The sequence below is a fragment of the Hakea prostrata genome, chromosome 8 (assembly GCF_041222555.1).
Source record: "Hakea prostrata isolate BN-2017 chromosome 8, UWA_Hpros_2, whole genome shotgun sequence".
NCBI lineage: Eukaryota > Viridiplantae > Streptophyta > Magnoliopsida > Proteales > Proteaceae > Hakea > Hakea prostrata.
This window is the reverse complement of record NC_142607.1, coordinates 47,133,918-47,150,200: the sequence shown is the minus strand read 5'-3', so window position 1 is coordinate 47,150,200 and position 16,283 is coordinate 47,133,918. Positions and strand designations below refer to the sequence as shown.

General features: G+C 37.4%; 2 protein-coding genes across 2 annotated transcripts; both read right to left on the bottom strand.

Annotated features, from left to right (window-relative positions):
• Positions 1–1,924: 1,924 nt before the first annotated feature.
• Positions 1,925–6,360, bottom strand: LOC149008257 (O-glucosyltransferase rumi-like protein (DUF821)). Its single transcript, XM_089166527.1, has 6 exons — positions 5,979–6,360; positions 5,300–5,874; positions 3,815–4,004; positions 3,638–3,702; positions 3,011–3,221; positions 1,925–2,379 (listed from the first exon to the last, which is right to left on the bottom strand). Exons 1-6 carry the CDS (start codon positions 6,087–6,089, stop codon positions 2,053–2,055), a joined length of 1,479 nt encoding a protein of 492 aa, XP_089022653.1. The 5' UTR covers positions 6,090–6,360; the 3' UTR covers positions 1,925–2,052.
• A 2,063-nt stretch (positions 6,361–8,423) lies between these two features.
• Positions 8,424–15,963, bottom strand: LOC149008256 (E3 ubiquitin-protein ligase APD2-like). Its single transcript, XM_089166091.1, has 10 exons — positions 15,316–15,963; positions 15,008–15,114; positions 14,776–14,901; positions 14,467–14,557; positions 12,836–12,910; positions 12,659–12,741; positions 11,950–12,096; positions 9,919–9,988; positions 9,417–9,768; positions 8,424–9,327 (listed from the first exon to the last, which is right to left on the bottom strand). The coding sequence occupies exons 1-10, from the start codon at positions 15,602–15,604 to the stop codon at positions 9,252–9,254; spliced, it is 1,416 nt and encodes a 471-aa protein (XP_089022217.1). The 5' UTR covers positions 15,605–15,963; the 3' UTR covers positions 8,424–9,251.
• Between the last annotated feature and the right edge of the window lie 320 nt (positions 15,964–16,283).

Below are 16,283 nucleotides of genomic sequence, written 5' to 3'. Positions count from 1 at the left end.
GTTGGCTCTTCTCTCTCCACATTTTCTATGTGATTTGTTTTCTCTTCTCGTCTCACCTTCTCACCCTCAGCTTTTTCTCTTACATTTTGATTTCTTTCCATGAGAATCTTTTGAAGAAAGGGAGAGACGTGTCAGACTTATACACCCCAACCCCCAACTTGTAAGTTTGCATTCAACAAAAGTAGCCACAGCAGCCCCTCATACTCTTTTCTAGCCAATCAATTTTTATAAATGAAAGAGATAAATTAATGAATAAAAAGAGCTTTCTTTCCAAGGCTGATAGTGAACCTTCATCCACTAAAAGGTATGATATTATTAACATGAGCTTCTAGTTGAGCTTTGATTCTTGAAACAAAGAAAAACATGAGATTTCTTCATGAGTTTGGATTTGCTATCTCCAAGACACTTGAGTTCAAAGGTGAGAAGATCATCTTTTTGATGGAGATTTATCTTCTTCTTGCAGGGATAAGTGGGTCCCAAAACTCCGAATCACGGATGGAGGATTCCAACTCTCGTATTCTTCTTCGTATCATTCATGAAATCTCTATTTATCTCAACCATTTTCCACTATTTAGGTTATGTGATGGCTTCTTCAAGAAAAGCAAGAAAGCTAAAATCATGGAAAATCTGAGATCCATACACCTAAGATTTTTGCGAAGTGGCATTCAATTGGAGAATTATGAACCATTGAATGAGACAATTATGACATAAAATTAAGTGTCAAACTTGGATTCTTAATTTGGTCATATATCTAGCCATCATGTTTTAAACATTTTGTGGGTAGGATTTATGGACCTAAAAGTTGAAGATTAGTTAGAGAGGGGAAAAGTGAATGTGATTCTATTTAGAAAAGAAGCATCCAATTGGGGTTGTCAGTCATTCTACAACTTAGATGTAAATGACTTTCAAAACTTCTTCTTTAATCTTGCAAATGGCAAGCAAGGTTCATCATGGAATATACACTTCTGGGGTTGGTTCACTTGCTTTCCTAGTCCAATTTGAAAACATATTGATCATTTTTTTCCTTATGACTAATGGAAGTTCATTGCATTCTTCCAAAGGACTGGGATTCTTGCCTTTCCCTTACTCATAATCATTTTGAAATCACTTGCAACCATGATATTTAGGTTTAAGATTGAAGCCAAAGCAAAAGCAACTGAAGATTATTAAGGTTGCAATTAAAGAAGGCATCAAACATCTAGAAAAATCTGAATTTCTTTTGGTTGAATCTGAAAATCTGAACTGGTGTTGGATGTTTGATGCCTTCTTTCCATACCATATCCGTTAGAACTTAAAATCTGTCTCCTCAAGTGAATTTGAGAGCATTAGAATCTGTAATCTTTAGCTTTTAATGAAATGTTTCTTCATATCCCAAAAGGGATTTTAAGAATGAGATCCTTAACAATTTTTTAATTAATTCACATGTTTGATGGCATTATGCAAAACCTGGGTGTGAAAAGGCAAGGTAGTTTTAGTAGAATTGCAGTTATTGAAGGTTCAGGCATTTGGGTCCACCATATGTTGTCATTCAAGCCCAAAAAGGAAAAAAACACAAATAAACATAAGCAATTGAGCCTGAGATTGATGAAGGGAGTAGAACTCCCTAAATGAAATCTCTCTACTTCTCATGAAAATTGAACCGAAACACATTAAATTTCTCACTGTCTAGTGTTTGTTAGGTATCTTCCTCTCTGGCTTCACAATTTTCCCAAATGATCATCTATCCTACCAGTTAATTTGTCTCAAGAGGGGCCCAATTTTGTATATACCCACAAGAAAGTGCCTTTTTAATGGTAGCAAGGGGCCAAGCTGAGAAATCTTAAGTCCGCAATTCCCAAGATCATCTAATTCTGATATACATTCAATTAAAATAGTAATTATTAAATTGAACCATGAATCTAACAAGTGACACGCTGGCAAAAACTAAACAAACTCAAATGATCTGTAAGAACAAAAATAGATCAAAATAAATCAAGGAATTAGGATCAGTACTGAATGCCAGTGTCACCACAACTAGAACAATCCTAGTGTAACTTTCCTATATTTCAGTGCTCAAAATTTCTCCATATCCCTCACACTACTAATTATTTTCCTTTTCTGCTTTACCCATCTCGCAATGACATTAGGATCAGCATTCTGGAGGGTGCATGGAAGTGTAGAAGCAGGAGAGGTAGTTGACCTTGCAAGGAACTGCCTCTCCTTTTCTGTTGCATAGCAGATCAAGGAGTCCATACATACTTCCTGAGATGATGAAGGGGGAGATGGCTTAAAGTCCTGCAGTTTCGAGTACTCAGTGATGAGGTGATACATGTAATCATAAACTCGATCCATAGACAAATTTTCCATGAAATGCTGTCCTCGTTTACCAATGGCCTCAGCCTGGTCCAATAAAGAGGGGCATAGGAGCATTAGCATCACATAAATGAAATTTAGAAATGGGCATGCATGTTATAGTAACAGATGTTGAACTTGTGAATCAACTCGTCCATACATGTACATATAATAATCGTTCAGGTAAGACACCAACATGAGTGGGTTCATTACAGCATATGAAGGTAAAGGACAAAAGAAATTATAAAGTTAACTTCATTCAGAAGTAGTTTATGTGGACAGGATGTATGCACTAGCAGTGTTTCAAGCAAATTAGAGCCCAAAACAAGTAATTAGGTATTTATAGAATAATTATTTTGTTCAAGTAAGCATAATTAGCACATTAGAGCCCAGAACAAACAAAATTTATTTCCATATTTGGTCACACAAAATCACTCTGATTCTATAAACAAGGCTAATATCAACCAGTGTAGGATTGCAATATCCATAAATCTTGGATGCATCTACAAAAAATGGGTAACTAGAGTGGATCTATACTGTTGCCTCTTCCTTTGTACTGATATCCTAATTTGAGTCATAACTAGTTAAAGGACATGGCAGAAATCCTTTTTTGTTTAGAAGCAGAAATCTAATTTAAGAAGAATAACAAGTAAAACTTGTGCAGAACTGGAAATTATACCTCAGAAGGGTTTGCATTGCCCCAGTCAACAGCAAATTTTATTGACGGACACAAATTAGTACTCGAGATGGGCCAATAATTTTCTCTTGGCACAAGACCACGACTGAAAAAATCCTCATACTGTGGAGATATTATAAGAGTCGTAGAACCACAGGATATGATATATTTCAGGCTCACAGACCATGCATAGCCTTCAGCATAGATTTTATACCTGTAGCAAGATCCAGATGTTAAACCTTAAGAAGAATGAACCTACATAGAATGCCATAGCATCATAATACATATTGAATAAATAAAGAATGAACCTACAATGCAATTAATACTTAATAGCATCATACAAAACATGTATTATGCATAATGCAGTAATGCCAGACAAACCCATTTCAACAAGCTTTGCTTAAGATCCAGTCAACGGACATTCCTATAGCCATAATACATGCTTTGTTTGATCCTCCAAAAGAAACAATCAAGCTGATCAGTAAATGATCCCATCGGATGATAGCTCACTACTTCAGTATGACCCCTTCTTAGTTTAGGCATAATACAAGCATCTATAGATCATTTAGCATGCACAACAAACTAGGTTTCCAATCACGCAAAGTACTAGGCTCTGAGAAAGTACTTTACCGATGATTACACTGGTTTGATAGTTTGGATCGCTCGTACCCACCTCTTGCTTCTTCATCCCAATTCTGTGAACATGTATGAAATTTATGAGTACACCATCCTTGTTGCCTGACAGCTTATACACCTCAAGTGCACTGGACACCAAACAAAACTCTAACACAGGAAAAAAGGATCTACCTGACGCATAATCTGTGCTCCCCATTTCCTCGAATGATTGCAGGTTAGCAACTCCGTACGAACAGAAGCAAAAACATTGGGGTTTCCTTTCCAGTATGCCTGAGGAATTCTCTTTTTCCAACTTTGAGCTTGGGACCCATGTTTGATGCCTCTGAACTCATCATCCCAAGGGTGTATGTTCGTCTCAGTCCTGTATAAAAAGTAAATATCATAATAAAGCACTCATTGCAGAAAGTATAAATGAAATCTGCATGCTAAAACTTTTGGCAAGTGCAATGACTCTAAAGTTCTAATTCAGGAAAATGACTATAAGCACCCAAATAGTGAAAAATAAGGTACATCATAAAATGTGACCATCTGAAAAATCAAATGAATCCAAAACTTTATGAGAAGGTGCATTCATGCACAATTTGCATAGTCTGATGGAAATAATCCCACATTGTTTCAATTGGGACCTTGGAAGGCATCAAATCAATTGGCCTTCTCCTTCTAACAGCAGCAGAATTTGGGTCAGACAATCTAACGTATCTTCACAAGAAAAATGTGAACTTAACATGAGCTGTAAATCTGGCTTCTCATTTAGAAGCCTCTCAAATGGAAGATGATGTCTACATTCTTTATTATAGACTTATAGTCCATTTTTTTTATGGGGAGAGTAAACAACAGAACATTCTCATCATATATACTGGTGAAGTTAAAAGGAAATCATAGATAGAAGAATCCATACTATTATAAGGGCCTATATGATTGAGTACCAGGTCTCAGCTTCAAAACCCAGCTGGACACATGAGTAACCTAGTTTTTTGGAGGCAAGCTTACCTATTTGTAGTCGCCATGTAGCTTAGTTGTTAAATTCTTTATGTATAGAATAACATCAACATGGGTAAGCACACCAACCATATCAGTAGTGGGAAATAAAGCAGAGGCATATGAGGCTTCACATCAACTGGCATTACTTAGCATGAATAAGTAAGAGAAGAAGAAAACAAAAAAAGAAAAAAAGACGATGATCTAATAGCTTCTGATGAAAGTGCAGCCACTTCTGCGAACTCTAGTACTTATATGTATAGTTATTGTAATAGAGAGAAGACCATTCCTGGCAATCAAGATTTAATGAGGAAACAGAACTGGTAAATCAAAAGTACACTTAATATTGAAATAAAATGACTACCAACAAGTCAAAAACCTGGCTATCCAGATTCAACCAACAGTCCTTGCTTCCTTTTCTAAGCTCAACAGGCAGGCAACAATCCCAATAGGCCAGCGATTTTGAAGAAAAACAACAAACAAAAAAAAAAAAAAAAAAAGGAAAAGAAGAATATGTTCAAGGATAAAGTCCAAAAATTCTTACATTAAAAAAATGGCATAAAAAAGGAGAGAATTAGCAAAATTTCTGCACATAACTCATCCCAAATAAAGTAATCAATAAGTTTACTGAAAGAAAAAAAAAGGGGAGAAGGCGGGTGAAGAGTTTCAAAATCTTACCAACCCCAGAAAGACCAATCCGGAAATGGGATGTCATAGTGACCTTCTGTGGTACAATATCGAAACAACGGGGGTGGTGGACCCTGAGCATACTCTGTCCGATTAATTACAGGCTTATCCATGCAATCGAACATGAGATCGACATCAGGTACTGCACCTGGGTACCTCTGAAGAAGCTGCAACAAACCCCATATCGTAAACATGGCACGGCTCTGCACACAAGCGTAGTAATAATCCACATAGAGTTTGCCCCCAACTATTACAACTCGGAAAGCAGCAAGACGTTGGGCTTCCATTAAATTGGACATAGAAATTCGGGAGCGAGACCATGGCTTGAGATCCTGATGGATCCAACGGAAAAAAGATGGACAAGTCGCATTTGGTGAAGAAAACTGAAATGGTTTTTCCTGGGAAGTCCATCCACGACGACAAGCAAGGTAAGAGCATTGAATGATCTTGGAGGCTACGGAGTATTTAGAGTCCTCGTTGAAGTTTTTCAGTGGGAATAGATGCCATGGCGTTGCGTCCAAATTGTGACCCACGATTGTTTTGGTACTAGAGATGTAATTGTCCACCTGTTCGACAAAATGCACCAATGAAGCAATTTAACCAAAACAGATCAACACAGAAGATGAATGATAGATAGATTAAAAGAAAGAAAGAAAGAAAATGGGAAAACCTTATAGAGCAAGACTGCAAACATCAAGATGACAGACACGAAAATGATCCAGGAGAAGATGGAGATAGGAGCACGAGAAAGGCTTGAATGCTTCCTGTGCAAAGACGCCATTCCTGCATCTGCTTCTACACGTGTCAGACAACATCTTCTCGCCGAATTAATAAACCTCGTTCTCCTTCCTTACTAGCGAATTCTCGCTCTCGCCAAGTCAAGCCAGCCACCATTCACCACTCGCCACTCAGCGTTCTCCACTGTCTCTCTCTCTCTCTCTCTCTCTGTCTTTTTTTACTGGAACTGTGGAAGTGGAACAAGAACAACCGAAAGACGAAATTCTCGTTCTTCCTAAAGAACGCTCATAGATCGTTCGATTGGAATCTAGATTCACTACCCTCACGTCTGCACGTCCATTTGTCTTCCACTATAGAACGGAAATCCCGAGATAACGCGTTAGGTTATGATGCTACAACCTTCAACACGTGGCGCTCAGCTCACCTCATTCATTCAAAAAAATATCCTGATGAGAGGGGTGGGGATGTGGGTCCCACAGCGTCTCGGAAGTCGGGACATTAATGCCCTAAGGCTTTTAAATGCTTTCTTCCATTTGATTTTTATTTGCCGTTAGCTATCTGCTGTTAGTGGCCAACATCGTGCCACGTGTTAAACTTTAAATTTAACTGTTACGAATCAAAATGTGGGGATATATAGGTGTAAATAAAAAAAAATTTAAACTACTCAAACTGTCGTCAGAAAATAATGTGATTAGCTGTTTTAGGTTTCTCCTCACAAAAATAGCCACTTAATGTTTTACTTTATAAAATTAGCTAAAACTAAATTTGCATTTACAAAACTAGTCAAAATAGTACTTTTTCATCTTTTTGGACATTTTTACCCTTTAAATTGACCATGCATAGGGGTGAAAATATCCAAAGAGTATGAAAAAATAATGACTTTACCCTTTTGGACAAAATAGTGATTTCCCCACTTAATGTGATCAGTTTTAGGGGGAAAATGTCTAAAAATATGAAAAATCACTATTTTGGTTAGTTTTGTAAATGCAAACTCAGTTTTAGCTAATTTTGTAAAGAACTATTTTTGTAAGGGAAAACCTAAAAGCAGCTAATCACTTAATTTTCCCAAGACCTTTTAGCTTTATAAATTTTTTATTTTTAAACCCACGGTTCTATGGTCTTGCTCAAGGTTTAAAGTATCACACGATACTAGTCGATACGTATTATATTTGACACAACCAATACGATTCATGTCGATATGTCTCTTATTGAATTGCACTAAAATGCATTTGTTAGAACAATACAATACTTAATACGAGACGATACGTCTCTTAAAATCACATGACTGATACGATACTTGATACCATGACTAATACGATACTCGATACCGATACTTTAAACCTTGGTCTTGCTACTGCAAGTAAGAGGGGAGAGAGTATTTACCATCTAGCTCATCAAGGTCAATGCTCCTCTTTATGCTACTTACAACAAATTAGTTTTTCAATACTTTGAAGGCCCTTTTGATAAAAATTTCCCTGGAACTCAAAGAAGTCAAGAACTAGAGAGATACAAGAAGAGTGTAAAAAGCCCTAAATCAAAATGAGATAATTTGAAGAAAAAAAATTCTTGACCTAAATAGAAGAACTAGGGTTTAGATAATAAAAAAAAGATTAAAATGAGAATTTGAATGTGACAGAAAAAATAATTAATCAGGTTTTAAGCAAAGAGTTTGAAAAAGATTTTTCGAGATATCTCAAAGGCCGAAGAACATAAAAAGCCCTAAATCTGAAGCTTTTTTTGTAGTTAAAACTTCAAAAAACCAAGAGGTTGCTATTCATAGTACATAAGGAGGATTTTCATCAACTCAAGTAATCACTCACAAATAGAATCATCGGTTTAAAAATGAAAATTTAAAAAAGAAGCTCTTGATTGTAATTTAAATTTTTTGTATTTACACTTCTATCCCCGCTTTGATTTACAACGGTTAGATGTAAAGTTTTATACGTGCATGATCTTGGCCACTAGCAAATAAAAATCCGCATTATAGGGGGAGCAAGGCTCTTTCTTACTTGATCTATGAATTATAGAACTATTACCCCCCCCCCCAAACAAAAAAAAAAAAGGACAAAAAAAATGAGTTACAGAACTAAATGTGATCTAATATGGTTTTGCTATAAGCCCTAAAATGTTAAAAGGTAAGGGAAATTTTTAGTGCCGTTACATTCAAATTAATGTCACCCTTTGAATTATCTATTTTATCAAGATATATATATATATATATATATATATATATATATATATATATATTAAAAATAAATGCTGCTGTTAAGAAATCACAATTATGTGCTAATATAAGCAAGGTAAATATTTCAAAATGACAAGAACAACCTTGAACAGGAAACCCATGCTTGACTCGTTTTTTCGTCTCCCTCTACCATTTGTGACTACTTCCTCTCCCAATCATAAATCTTAATAAAATTTGAAAAATCTGCGAGAGTATGCATCATGAATAATGTTTTAAGATGAGGGGTAATAGATAAGTAAAAATTAATTAAGACCACCGACGTTAGTAACAGGGGATTTGTCTGATAAATTGAATAACTTAAGGAGTGACATTGGTATTAAGGGATAACTCAATAAGTGGTGCTGAAAATTTCCCAATGTTAAAAGATATGCATCTAACCCCATGATGGGAGTCCATTTCATTTAAATGGAGATGAAACAGTGCACATTATCATTACAAAGAAGATACTGAGGCAAGGTTATCTATCCAAAAATCCATATAGAATTCTGGGTTGTTTTAAAACTCACAACAACCAGACAAGAACTTGAATGGAATTCCAAAATAAGGAAGACACAAGTGAAGGAAGGGGGGGGGGGTAAACATGAATAAAGATTACTGCTGCAGGTTGTTTAAACAATTTCCTTTTTCAAGGCAAATCTTTATCCTTGAAGAAGGTGGCTTCACAACTGAAAGACATTTGGCTCAAACCATCCCTTTTTGAAGTGGACAATATTGAATCAGAGCTTTCTTTCTTCAATCCGGATTCATCAGTAAGGAGAGAAACCCACAGATAGGAATGTTGTGCATCTTCAATCAAAGCTACTGAGATTCATCCCCTTCTCAATGAAAGATCACTTAGTGTATACATGAAATGAAAGACAAGTTTTCCCCCAAGTAACCAATCAATTGTCGGTAGTTGTTACTATGAGACAGCAACCATGTACACCTCTCAGACTGAACATATTTTTCCATGTACACCTCTTAGACTGTGAATATCTTCCTCACCTTCTTCAGTTTCCTCTCACAAATGGGACAAGTGCCAGCTTCTTCCGCAATCCTGCGAGGTTAGATTTAAATCAGTTGTTGTTGATCCTTAACTAACTCTAACAGGGAGAGACAATAAGAGTGAGAATGTAGTGTAATCACCTTGTTCCACATGTGAAACATGCTCCACAATGGCCACAAGGAAGAAAGAAGCAGTCTCTTGGTGCATCAGAGCAAATTTTACAAAGAAAACGCGGATTATTGTTATTTTCCCCATCTTTTAGGGATTTAGTATCAAGGGAACATGCCGCAAGCCACTGTTCAAGATCCTCCTCATCATGTGAGACAGAATCATAGGAAGAGCCCCAACTTGAGAGATCATCATCTTTCTGTGAAAGCAATGGGGCTCTCTCGGGTCCTGTATCACCTGCTTGAAAGCTAGTTCTATCTCCCCTAGTTGCCTCAAACTTGTTACAGATCTTGTAGACCAATAGGATGAGTACACTCATTCCACCTACATGCAAGAATAGTAAAATATGAAGTGGTAGTTTATATACTCTGCATAACCAGAAATATTGAGGCACACATGCAGTTTGGAAGTTATGGGATATGGGAACCTAGAAATAGAAAGAGTTAAGGGGAAAAAGTGAGTTGGAGAAAATACCTGAGCCAGCAAAATATACGACCCATCTTGGTCCATACGACAGCTTGACATGCCAATTTTCATCGGCACTCTTCAAAAACAAAGAGAAGTGCAAACACATCAATGAAAATATCTATGACAAGGATATGAAGGGAAGTGACCCCATGAGTGAATTCCTATGTGCAACTAGTCGTGAAGTGTGAGATCTAAATCTGCGTAATACCCATCAGAACTCATAAAAATATTATATTTGTAAGTAACATTTGAAAAGTACAGAGATCTATCTTGTGCAAACTGCAGATCAACTGTTAGAGGTCTCATTAAAATAAAATGACTCCTCTTATCATTTACCCATTAAGAAAAAGGTGAGACCTAACAGTTCTAAGGAATAGGAGCCGCATAATGCATTTGAATTCCTTTATGGAAGTCTTAATGACAATAGTCAAAGTTAGTACTTGGAAGGGGAAACAAAACCCCAAAATTGCAGGCTGTTTTGGGAATCAATATAAAAACCAGGGAACCAACAACAGTGTTCAAAAACTGCTCAAAGCAGACATCCACAGTCGGCAATAGGGTGGGTGAATTCTGATTGAGCTCCCTCAAGGCAGCTACAACAGTCATCTCCAGTAAAAGCAACTTCAGTTGGTGAAGTGCCAGACAGCTTGGTCTACAAGAATTCTGGAAAAACTGCTCAAAAACAGCAACCACAGACATGGTCATTGTAGAATAGGCCAATAGGGTAGTAAAGCTCAACCCCCACAAGTCATCTTAGTGCATAAGAGAGAGGTCAAATCATAGCTTTAGAATAACACCAGATAGTAGCAGCAGGACAGCTAAATGCAAAATCCAAAATTCTTCGAGTCAACTCTCAAAACAACATTATAGACTGGATCGATCTTTGGTTTTCAGAGCTCCGGATACCATATGACAAAATAGAAAATAAATAAACCAGAGAGAAGATGATGAGAAGAAGAGATAAAGGAAAAGAAGAGAAGAAGAGAAGGTGACAATGGGAGAGGCTGGTAAGAGAGGCACAACATCCTTGAAGTGTTTCCCCCTCACTGAATATTTATAATATGAAGAAACAAATTCAAGGAAGGACAATCTTTGTAGCTAATTACAACATAAAAAGAAAGTAAATAAAGCAGATAAACTATCATGTAATGAGCTAGTTTATGATGCTAGGACAGAAAAGTTACCGTGACCATGTAATTGACTCATATGCACCCTTATGGTACATATAGGTCAAGTACGCTTAGTTGGCTATCATGGTAGCTGTACTAGTATGATAATATTAACACCCCAATTCAGCATATCAGCTAAAGGAGTCATCTTTTGCCTTCCACTGTTGCATATGTTTAACCAAAGTAGCAAATCAGATGCATTCTGTTTGCTTGCATTCTGTTTGCTTTTGAGCTGCATTCCAAAAGATGATCACTCGTCCACAGGTCATGGCATCATGAGAGACAGGGCAACTGATCTATGATAGGCTTCAAAACAGGTGCACACAGTTTAGTGTGGGCTTTCTGAATCTCACTATCATATAATCAAGACCTATCCTACACTTCAATCTTTAAAAGGGTGAAACTTGTGCCAGAGGCTCCCCTGCACAAGCAGAGTCCAGGGTGTAGTTTACCTATGCAGCCTTACCCTAGCAATTTTCCCCCCACCTCAATCTTTATTATACCAAATCCAAACCAGTAAACGAAGGATACCCCACCCACTACTGAAATTAGGTTTTATTGCGGAGAGAAAGATTGGCCACCTGACCATACCTTCCCCTCCCCTCAAACATGGATTGTGTAAACTTTGCCTAACCAACTGGATAACTGTTGATAGCCCACTTGGTGCAACTTTCATGATAACAAGCTTCACCCACCAAGATATAGCAAATGGCCAAAAGTCTCTTGTCAAGTTTTCTATCAGTTTAAGCTATAATGAATAGCTCTAAACCATTTTGGGATGAGATTTCAGAACACTAGAAGCCCCAGACCAATTTTTAACAGATAAAAATGCATCAACATCTATGGCCCAAGGAAATGACTCTGCTACCTGTTCTGGACCAGGAGAACCTAGAACAGCAACAGTTGTCCCGAAAAGGAAAAGCTTCAAACTACACAGGTTACGAAAAATAGAGCACTTGTAATATGCCTCTGTTGTATTGTACATTACAGCTTGTATTCTGAGGTTTATATGCACCTGTTCAAAAGTAGAATGCAGCATCAGTAAATAATGTAACCAGTTGGAATATGGGCCCAAAAAAAAAAAAGGCAACAGGGCAACAACAAAATAGAACACTAGAAACCAAAGAGAAGCAATTTGAAAAGTGTCACATACAGCATGTGAAATGTAGGGCATTGAGTTCAGCCATTAAGTTGGGTGAACATTATCACCTACAAAATCATGATCAGGCCACCTCACAACTGAGTCTTTCCCCAGTATTGCAAGGTTGTTTAGCCTATATGAAAATCTGGGGATCATTAACTAATATACAATGTTAATCTGTTATGAAGCTAACAAAGATTCAGTTCTCAAAGTCAGCCCACATAAACCAGCAAAAACTGTGATCCACTTATTCAATTGAAAAATTACAAGCTTGGGATAGCAATAAGTAGGTTAAATGAGTCTTCCATATACCATATGGTGAGGCTTAACTGGAATTTTGGCAGGCATAGGTTTCCATATACCATAGGTTTCAGTTTAGAATGCATATCAAAAGCACATAATGATCCACCAGATAGAGTACATGTTTCACAATTACCTGCACCTCCTCCGAATTCAAATTCCCAATGGCAACATAGTAATCTGAAGATGCAGAAATTTTCTGTTGGATTGTACCGTTTCCTGTCAGGAAATTTGCTTACATTACTACAGCCTTACCATACAGTAGAAAAATGAACAGTATTGGGAACTCAAATTATCTCAATATTGATCTTACCATGAATTATATTCCATGACAAGGTGATATTAGGATATGATGGATCCTCAATCCATTCAACTAGGCTTTCTTTACCTGCATTGTCACATTACAACAGAAGAAGAAGAAAAAAATATTATAGTTGTTGAAAACAAATACTGCATCTAACATCTCATTTTACTTTTTATCTAGCTTATGGAAGCAAATTATAGAACAATGCAGCTCTGGTGGAGGCGTTATTATTATCAGGCATTATTATATCCCTATCTGTAAATGAAAATGTTAATCATAATCAAAGAAAAACCAAAAAGGCTATTTTGGTTCCTTTCTTTTCTTTTCTCTTTTTTCCTTATTTTTCTTGTAAGTGTGTGTGCCATGGGTGGGGCCGCAGGTGGTGGAGTTTGGGGATTGTATGTCAGTATAACACTTTGAGATGTGCACTTAAGCTTCAAGGTCAAACTCACAGTTTAGTTTACTGGTAAAGCATATTGGTGTCCTCAGGAATCAGGCCAAGGTGGCCGACAGAACTTCACAGACATCCCTTCTGGGCTCAGAGAAGGAACTAACACAACACATACAACATGTCATCAGACTCATCCTATACATTAGGTACATACAATGGAAGAATGCAGATTCTATTTCCTATGCAGATATCAATTCCTTATTCCTGTACCTTGGTATGACTTAACTGGAATGGGTCCCCTCTTTGGGGATTCCAGGCCCACAAAAATCACGGATGACGTATAATATTCAGGATATTTGTGGGCTACATATGCTTGGCTGATCCAGTTATAATTGAAGTCCAGGCTCTTTTCTCAGGCAATAACTTGGTTCTGCTATTAGACAGACCTAATGGCAAGCTAAAGGTAACTCCATACATGTCACTAGGCATATCTCCTTCAGAAAGAGAATACTTTGGAGACTATTCTTCTTTTAAGTTGGCTGATCCCTCTATTCTTTGATGAAAAGATTGTACCAGAAAAGATGAAGATCTATCAACTTTTTGGTGAACAAATTAGTTAAGACTGAAGCTGTTATAGTTTAATATGATGATTATATCCTTATTTACAGTCTTTTTCCCCTTTACTTTTTCTGACCAAAGTGTACTTTAGGTCTTGCTTAAAGAAAGTGCGGTTTTGGCTATGCTTAAAGCCTATAATAAACCTTTCTCATCATCTTCCAACTTGGTTAAACTTACTTTGATCAGTAACAATTTATTTTGAAGTATAGAAGTAGTACCCCAACATGGGTGAGATAAAAACGTCTGGGAGTTCAAGAAGAGGGATAAACAAGATTTCATAGTAGGTGTGCCTCCTCAAGAATAGTTTATTACTATTGCAGTTTAGAGGAATCTTTCTGTGGAAAAGACTACAGAAGTTGCACAGATATATGCCAGCAGGTTACATAACAGCACTCCATTGACCTCTCTGACATTAACAGTCAGAATTAAACATAGCTAAGTAGTGTGTTTATTTCAAATAAAGATTGTGAATTATGTACAAGGACAAGCCATTGTTTGTTCCCATAGCTTCTCATACACTTGATTATGTTGGACTGAAAGAGAAGAAAGCTCCTGTGGAAACCAACTTAATGTGTTTGTGCTGAGGAAAATTAAATGGGCAATAAGGTCTGTTTGAGATGGGTGACCGTACCTTTTGCAATTACAAGGGATAAAGGCGACGAAGATCCCACGCTATATGAAATATTTATTTCAGAACCTTCATTTAGGAAGTAAAGCCACTCCTGCAGTGGAACATGACGTTAGCTCCACTTCATATTAGAGCATTTTAATGCTTAAATTAAAAAGTGAAACTCAACAACAAATAGTTCAGTGGAAGAAGGCTGGTAGAAGTAGAGAAATAGAAGCCCAAAGCACAGTTTATGTGAACCAACATTCATGAGCCATTGAATTTATCCCGAGAGGAAAGGGTTGGGAAATGGAAGAGTAGGAGAAGACTTGCCTTATGGAAATTGGATTGAATATTAAGGTTATGGGTTTCAGACCAAGTGGTTTCAACATCGAGGGGAGGAATTTTGTGAAACCCGTAGAGGATAGGCCCAGGTTTTGGGTCAGTCACTTCTCCCGCCTGCATCAGACAATGGCAATAATAAGAATACATCACCAATAACCACCAAGAAAGAAAGAAAAAAAGAAAGAAATACAAATATATTGGAAGAAGAGTAGCAAATCACCCTTATATTCTGCACGAAGATAGAGCTGGCTTGAACAAGTCGAGAGTAATTCGGGCTCAACTGAAGAGTCATAGACCCGTAAAAGCCTAGAATCAGAGTCATGGATGCTGCAGATGATGAAAATGGAAATCAATAGATCCCCAACCCATAAATTAAACCGTTGCTGAATCTAATATAATGAGCCCAAATAACATTCAACTTCAAGATGGCGCCATTAAAAGGAAAGAAGAGAAATTAAACGCATAAAGCATTCGTTCAGAACAGAAACGCTAAACAATCAGGAAACAGACAGAGAAAGAGAGACGTACCGAACAACCAAAAAGTGACAAGCACGACTAGGCAGGACCAAGCATCGTCCCTCATCTCTGTCGATGTCAAGTCGGATATCGCGATGTTTATACGATAAGAATTATTCGCCTGCTGCTGCTGCTGCTGAAGCTCCTGCGGCAGCTCCTGGTTATCATGGTTCTCTTCTTCCCGTACGGTTCCAGACGACGAGGAAGAGGAGGAAGAATAAACAGAACCTGAAGGCTCGCCATTGACGTGGATAGAAGAAGGAGAAGAAGATAAAGGTAGAGAAAGATCTTCTCCTTCCATAGCGATAAACCCAATTCCAAAAATGCCTGGTGAGCAGAACAAGATTCGAAAGTGCTAGAGAGAGAAACAGAGGAGGTTGAGCAAAGTAGAAGAGACGAAACCACAAGTCCCAGGGGGAACTTTGAAACTGAGGTGTGGTATCCATTTGAGAGCAACACTCGAAGAGCTTAGAAGCGTAAGGTGAACCTAGCAGTCACATTTCGCTTCTTCCTCCTCAGAATGGTAGCTGGGAATTTCCACTGTAGGTTGGTTGGTCGGTACACTCTGCTATCTGGCTTTCTCGTTCTCTTTCTCTCTCTCACTCTCTCTCTCTCTCTCTCTCTCTCTCTCTCTCTCTCTCTCTCTCTTGTTGGCTTTCTCTTTCTCTTTCTCTTTCTCTTTCTCTCTCTCTGGCCGTTAGTGCTCGTCCACTTCAGTTGACCACTATATATATTGTTATAAATTCTCTTTCTTATCATATCTTTTAAACCTTATTAGAAGTGATGAAAAGTAACCAACGGGGTTGGCAACCAAAAAAAAAAAAAAAGAAGTGATGAAAAGTGTATTTATACCAACAAAAAGTAAAGCGTCTTCTTACCCAAAAAAATTAAAAAAAATGATGAAAAGTGTATTTATAGGGTATTTTGGGATTTTAAGAAATGAGAGTAATTTAGGGTTTTAATTACTAAAGTCAATTAAA

Bases quoted from the DNA above. Each gene is read 5' to 3' on its own strand.
- LOC149008257 (XM_089166527.1), bottom strand. From the start codon at position 6,089: ATGGCGTCTTTGCACAGGAAGCATTCAAGCCTTTCTCGTGCTCCTATC. The intron at 5,875-5,978 runs GTTTTCCCATTT...TTTGTCGAACAG, and splicing joins TTGCAGTCTTGCTCTATAAG to GTGGACAATTACATCTCTAG. The intron at 3,703-3,814 runs GTAGATCCTTTT...ACATGTTCACAG, and splicing joins GAGCACAGATTATGCGTCAG to AATTGGGATGAAGAAGCAAG.
- LOC149008256 (XM_089166091.1), bottom strand. From the start codon at position 15,604: ATGGAAGGAGAAGATCTTTCTCTACCTTTATCTTCTTCTCCTTCTTCT. The intron at 14,558-14,775 runs GCAAGTCTTCTC...GTTCCACTGCAG, and splicing joins TTCAATCCAATTTCCATAAG to GAGTGGCTTTACTTCCTAAA. The intron at 12,097-12,658 runs GTAATTGTGAAA...ACTTTTGAACAG, and splicing joins TGAATTCGGAGGAGGTGCAG to GTGCATATAAACCTCAGAAT.